We start from the raw sequence: 7,452 nt of genomic DNA on the forward strand, positions 1-7,452 counted from the left end.
AGACTTGGTTTTTGTTGTTGTTTTGTTTTGTTTTTCTTTTACTTAATACTTTGTTTACCAATTGACTGATGCTGAATTTCTCATGTCCAAAATGTGGCATTGTTTCTCCTAAGCCTGACTTAGTTTTTCTTTAATGCTGCATCCCTTTCGGGTGTAGTCGGGAATAAAAGAACCCCAGTTAATGTGTAGTCAGTGTTTTGTCTTGATTAACAAGTAATTATAAACCCGGCACACAAAACATCAATTTCAGTCAAGGAATTAGTTTAGTTTAGTTTAGTTTAGTGATCAAATATACATATTTTACGGTCTCTGATTAGTAATATAAAGCATAACAATACTTGTATGCATTCGTCCAGCAAATGCCTCAATGATATTATATACTTTACGTTATCTCATGGCCATAAGTAACGTGACTTTACCAAACAGGATTTAGAGCAAAGGTAGCGTAAATCGAAACACAGTAAAAGGGACCAAGTTTGTGAGCGTGAATACAGAAAACCCATCACAAATGAATATATATGGTTGTTTATTAAACTCTACTCTACATGGTAAACAAAACAATGACGATCGCATAAAACAAACAAATACATGAAACACAAATGCGCTAGGAAGGCGTGGAGGAGAGAGAGAGAGAGAGAGAGAGAGAGAGGGCATGGCAGCGATTTCTGAACACCAATAAAAATCATCTTTAACAAAGAGGCACAGACTTAACGCAGCTATTCTATAAATAGAAACGGATACTTGCAAGCTCTGTGCTGGACCGATATCCGTATGTGCGTGTAGAGATGGAATTGTTCAAAAGGTTTCAGAAGGCAAGTCCTGCCGAAAGTTGCGGGCCTCGTGATCGGCCCGCATGGCTTAACCACGTGGCAGTAGAAGTCCATTGTTCCATCCTTTTCCCCAGGGGGGGAAAGGGCAGTCTCCGAAGAGACGAGAGGAAGAGACAAGCCGGAAGAGAAGAGAAGCAGGTTTTCAGAGCAGGCTCGATATTTAAACTCACGAGAGGGCAGGCCCACCTGAGTTTGAATCGACCAATCAGAGTTGAGCAGGGAAGAGGTTCTTTGTCCACTCAACAGCTAATTTGCATCTTTATGACCTCCTGGCAACTTTACAAAATATCATTCCCAATTATAACATAATGAAAAGAAAGTGTTCTGTGGTCACACAATGTATATACACAAGGAGGAATTGTAAAGACAAACATTTAGATATCAAAAATGGACAGGTTTGAATTGCAACAAGTCATGATTCATTCAGATGGAACGCATACAAACAAAGCCTGAATTAAACTTGTATATCTAACTGTGACAGACTATTTAAAATGGCACACGCGACAACACACAACCTAGATAGTTAGATATATGTATAGAAAAGGACAGTTTAATCACATAAGTTCCTATTGTCAGGGACATTTCTCTAGTTAGCCTCAGATGTTAACTTAGAGATGAGACAGAGACTTCTCACCAATGCTTTGAAGCATGGGGGTCGTAAATATCCAACAGAGAGACAAAACATTATCAAAACTCTAAAACCAGACCCCTGGAGCCAGGTTTTTGCTATGGTCTTTTGATGATGATAGCAAAAGAAACCAGGACAAAAGGGAGTGGGGGTTGATGGCTCTTCTTTCAATGACTCCGACCATTTGGCTTATGCTAAATTCTTTACAGACGTGTGCTCTCTTCGGTTCATTGAAGACCACTCTTACCGCTGCATTCTGGATCATCTGTAGAGGTTTTGTTGTGCAAGCAGGAAGTCCAGCCAGTAGCACATTGCAGTAGTCCAGTCTGGACAGAACAAGAGCCTGGACTAGGACCTGCGTAGCATGCTTGGATTGGAAAGTCTAATTCTCCTAATATTGTAGAGGATGAATTTACAGGACCGAGTGGTGCTGGCAACATGATCAGTGAAGTTTAGCTGATCTTCGATCACCACTCCCAAGTTTCTGGCTGTTCTGGAAGATGTGATGGTTGATGAGCCCAGTTGAATGGAAAAGTTGTGATGGATCTTAGGGTCGGACGGGATTTACAAGCAGTTCTGTTTTTGCAAGGTACAGCTGATGGTCCTTCATCCAGAGCGAAATGTCGCTCAGTGCGTGCAGTGCAGAAACAGTCGGATCATCAGGCTGAAATGACAGGTGGAGTTGAGTATCATCCGCATAGCAGTGATAGGAAAAGCCATGTTTCCGAATGACAGAGCCAAGGGATGTCATGTATATAGAAAATAACAACGGACCAAGCACTGAGCCCTGAGGTGTCGAGATGTTGGGACTCCGAGACCTCACCTCTCCAGGATACTTTAAATGACCTACCTGAGAGGTAAGACCTGAACCATTGTAGCACCACTCCAGAGACAACCATAGCCTTGAGGGTCGACAGGAGGATGTGGTGGTTAACGGTGTCAAAGGCAGCAGACAGATCCAGTAGGATAAGTACAGATGAGTTAGAGGCGGCTCTTGCCAGTCTCAGGGCTTCAATGACAGAGAGCAAGAGCAGTCTCAGTGGAGTGACCGCTCTTGAAACCAGACTGGTTGCTGTCCAGGAGGTTGTTCTGCATGAGAAATGAGGAGAGCTGGTTACATACAACACGCTCAAGAGTTTTAGCAGGAAAACACTTCAATAGCCTGCACTGAGTGTATTAAACCTGAGTATTTTATTTGTAAAATTAAAACTAAGTTAAAGTAAAAATGTAAATTTGATACTAAATAGAATTTTATATTAAATTATTATATTAAATTGTATATGTGAAATTAAACTGCGATGTAGAAAAGCTTTTTGCATAGCGGTATGAACCATCAACAGCGATAAGGTATAGCTAAGAGCGGTCCAGACCAACCTTACGAAAGTATGACTTACAGAAGGTACACTTAACTAAGAAGGTTTCGGGAAACACATATAAATGATGAGGTACAGCTCAGCTCTGATTATGGTGTAGACATTCTTGAAAAATGAAACAACATGAAAATTAGATCAGTCTGAGGGATTAAAAAACAGTTATTTTAATATATGTAACATTTTGTTTAGAAGAAAACTGAAACAAATATGAGAAGTGGCCTTTTTTCCACTTGAGCCCCTCACAATGTCTGTGCACGTCCCTGATTCACACACAGCATCTACATGGACAAGACGCTCAACCCTCACAGAACCAATCACTGATCACATATCAAATCATGAATCTGATTGGCTGTCGGGAATGTTATTTGGGATGTTGAGACATGTTCACAAAAACTGATTGGATTGATTGTCAATGATTGATATTAAGAATCATGTGATGATGATGTGTTCGAACACACACACACACACACACAGAGACACACACACTCTCTAAAGAGCTTTACGTGTTTATTTAAGAGTAAATGTGCAGAAGTGTCTGGCTAATAAACTACAGTCTGATCTCATGGATAAATGTGACAGTGATTGATTGATCTCAGCTGAAATACACACTGATGCTGAAGGTCACTTTCATTTTCTCATGTGTTTATGAAATGTGTCTCTCACACAGCTCAATCTCAGTCTACAGTGAGTGATAAAGGACATTTTACACTTCAGCAGTGAAGACATAAGAAAACGAGTTTAATATCACAGACCTCAGTGCATTAGATCACATTCATGGACAGAATCAGGTTCAGTCAGGACCAGGCCAAAGATAAATTAAGACAAAGATGCCGTACAGAAAACAACATTACTGGTGTGTATTCTGAGACAAATCAATGACACGGATGTATTTTAAGATATATCAGTGTAAGCTGTTTTCAGTTTGGACATCTTGAACATTTCTTTCAGCTGTGACCTGTGCTGTCAGTGTGGAATATATGGAGTGTGTTCATGACATGTCCACAGGAGGCGCTGATGAGCAGCTGTCACGTGATCCTCACAGGTTTGAGTTCTCAGGACAGCTGACTGTTGTGTTGACTTGAGTCGTGATGGCGCAGTGTTCGGGTAAGACTGACTTCAGCACATGTGTGTCGTGTGAAGACTTCTTCACTCATCAGAATGATGCCGTCGCTTAATAATGACATTTGATTTCAGTGAAGTTACACGGCTGGAGAAAATGTTTTTTGTAATACTTTTGTGTGCGTGTGTGTGTGTGTGTGTGTGTGTGTGTGTGTGTGTGTGCGTGCGTGCGTGCGTGCGTGCGTGTGTGTGTGCGTGCGTGTGCGTGTGTGTGCGTGTGCGTGTGTGTGCGTGTGCGTGTGTGTTACTGAGATCTTCTCTTTGTTTATTTTCTGTTGTTTTGATGTTTATTTCAGATTCACCACAATCCCCCTCGACCTTGAAAAGGAGTGAGTTTCACAATGATCACAGTTACTTTTGCTTTTCTCTGTTGATCTGTTATTTCTCATTGTTGTCGATATACTGAAAGGTTGTTTTCTAACCTTTGACTTCAGTTTGGAGTGACGGACATGTAGGGAGATGTATTGACTCAAATTTCACAATTCTATTCATAAGCTTGTGATTTCATCTCGATCTTCATTTATTTAGATATTGGCTGTGCATGGAAAATTGCCTCAAAGTCTCAAAGAAAATAAAAGAAAAAATCTGTCCCAACTAATATTGTAAACATAACTCCTTTGCTGGTTCATTTTTAAATGTTAAAATAAAAACGGATTCACAATTGCATTAGACCACTTTTATGAGAATAACTTTTTAGTGAATTAAGAGAATGTGTCCCAGTGCATATTTTTAACAAATCTGTTTTTCCTCTTGAGTTTATGGATATGAAATGTTTATTTCTCATGTAAATGTGACATCACGTGACTGTCGTTGGTCTTTCCACTCAGCGATGACTTGAGATATTTCAGTCGGTTGTTTCTTTAAAAATACTATCTGATGTTTATTCATGTTATAGATCATGATCACTTCACAAGCTTTTGTGCTTCGTTAAAGGCCCAGTGAAATCAAAACGCACGTTTTTCCTTTTATTAAAAATAATTGAGCCTTAAGGACATCAATAAACTGATATACTCCTGCTATACTCCTAAGTGCTTACAAAGTTCCCATTTAGAAGATATAAGCCTTCAAAACTGACAGTCTGGCATGTGCGCGCAAACAAATCTAGAAATTCCATGACATCACGCTTCACTTCTGCCTCTCGTCAAAGTTCTCGTCCAATCAAATCCACTTTAGAATCAGAAGAGTCCTGCCTCCTTTTCTAGAGCGGCATGTAATATCAGCCACTAATTATTACGTCCTACATGGTGAATCACACTTAGTGCACTAGATGGGAGATAGGGGATTAAAGTCTTAATTTCACAGTAGTGTCGCGCGATTCTTTTCCATAGACTTACACCACTGTGGCTATAAACTGGTAAATGCAGCTTTGCCTGGCTGAATGTGTTATTTTAAAAGGGGGCGGAGCCACTGGATATGTTTCACTCTCTCTGCATTCAAATAATGCTGCGCATTTCAAGGTGTTTCACTGGGACTTTAAACTGACGCACTACAGCGACCCGTAACACATTAAAGAGCTTCGAAACGGTGGTTGAATTTCGTAATGAAACTGACAGAATTTTAAATCGAAGCATTTGTTTGATATTAACGTCTGTCTGGTCTGTTTCCTTTTGCTCAGCGATGTTTTTACTGAAGGTCTGGCGTGCGAACGAAGTCTCACGCTGAATGCTTGTTTATGGGCAGCCCTGATGATTTATGACGATTTATCAGTTGTTATGTTTAAATAAAATAACTCATTATTACTAAATGATGTTTTCAGAGCTGAAACCCTCACACATAATGCTCTATTGTTTCACTAACAGTTTGTGTGTTTTGCAGGGAGCACAAGCAGCTGTTTTCTACCTCCCAACTGTAAGTCAGTTTTATATGCTGCCTAAACCTCACATATGTTAAATATATGATTCAAGATATAAACAGCTAAATATTCCAGTACAGTAAGAACAAGTATATTTGAGTAAAAACTATAAATCAAAGTAGGCGCTACAGTTCTGTGGCAGATTAAAATGATTTATAATTGTTACATTTAACTTTTTGGGAAATTGTCATACACTTATTGTCAGGGAATGGGGATGGAACCCAAGTGCAGGTAGGCGGTGAAGTGAAAGTGACCTATTAGTCAGATATGGTGACCCATACCCGAAATGTGACCTCTGCATTTAACCCATCCAGAGAGTAGTGAACACACGCACAGCAAGTGGTGAACACACGTACACCCGGAGCAGTGGGCAGCTATCACTGCAGCGCCCGGGGAGCAAGTAGGGGTTAGGTGCCTTGCTCAAGGGCACCTCAGTTGTTACCCGCCGGCCCTGGGAATCGAACCGGCAACCTTCTGGTCACGAGTCTGACTCTCTAACCATTAGGCCACAACTGCCTTGAAGGGGTTAAACAAGATTTATTAACAAAAAACAAAAGCCCACGATGGGGTAACAAAGACAGGACTAAATAATAATATACAAACAAGAAACAAGGACTTCCCACGTGGGGGCAAAAAACTAAACTAAATACGAAACTGACACAACGTCAATACAAAGGGGTCCACAGGGTAAGTAATACAAGCAATACAGCACACGGCTAGGAACATCACAAGGAAAACGAAGTCGCACACAGCAAATACAAGGGCATTAAATAGGGCGACGAACAAAGAATAATTAAAGAGGGAACATGTGTCGGGGTTGAAACACTAATGAAAGGTAACGAGAAAATGAGAGGGGCGGGGCCAAAGACGAGACACGAGAAAGCGCATGGCATGTCTAATACAAACAATGCCATGTCTTTCTCACACTAGACACAAGGGATCTGTCATGATCCTTCCACTAGACCGGAAACTCATGAACAAGGAGGCAGGACCATGAAACGTATGCTTTTTGCACAAAATACAGAACAGTTTGTGATTATGCAATGTAAATATTAAATGTGTGAAATCTTGTTTTGACTGCAGTCAGGATTGTTCTTCTGGGTAAAGATGGGTCAGTAAACAGTGGAGTAGGAAACTTCATATTGGGAAGATCAGCGTTTGAGAGTGAATCTCCTCCAGATGATCATCAGTGCTGTGAGAGAGTCCGAGGAAAACACATGACACTCATCAACTGTCCTCATCTGCTCCAGCACAACCTCTCATCCCGTCACATCACACAGACACTGAGAGAGTGTGTGTCTCTGTCTCATCCAGGACCTCACGTCATCATTCTCATACTGCAGCATCATGACTTCAGTGCTCAGGACAAACACAGAGTCAAACATGTGCTGAAAGAATTCAGTGATCAGGCCGTGAAACACACAATAGTTCTGACTACAGATGAAGAAACACACAATAGTGCTGACTACAGATGAAGAAACACACAATAGTTCTGACTACAGATGAAGAAACACACAATAGTGCTGACTACAGATGAAGAAACACACAATAGTGCTGACTACAGATGAAGAAACACACAATAGTTATGCTGACTACAGATGAAGAAACACACATAGTGCTGACTACAGATGAAGAAAACACCACAATAGT

General features: G+C 40.7%; 1 protein-coding gene across 1 annotated transcript in view; it reads left to right on the plus strand.

The window, feature by feature from the left end:
• The first annotated feature begins 3,848 nt into the window (after window positions 1-3,848).
• Window positions 3,849-7,452, plus strand: part of LOC130561094 (GTPase IMAP family member 8-like) — a 37,596-nt gene continuing 33,992 nt past the window's right edge. Inside the window, exons 1-3 of the mRNA XM_057345219.1 lie at window positions 3,849-3,935; window positions 4,247-4,279; window positions 5,766-5,798. Coding sequence (XP_057201202.1) covers window positions 3,920-3,935; window positions 4,247-4,279; window positions 5,766-5,798 — 82 coding nt within the window. The 5' untranslated portion in view covers window positions 3,849-3,919. The remainder of the gene's footprint in view (window positions 3,936-4,246; window positions 4,280-5,765; window positions 5,799-7,452) is intronic.

Source organism: Triplophysa rosa, linkage group LG11 (genome assembly GCF_024868665.1).
Source record: "Triplophysa rosa linkage group LG11, Trosa_1v2, whole genome shotgun sequence".
Lineage (NCBI taxonomy): Eukaryota > Metazoa > Chordata > Actinopteri > Cypriniformes > Nemacheilidae > Triplophysa > Triplophysa rosa.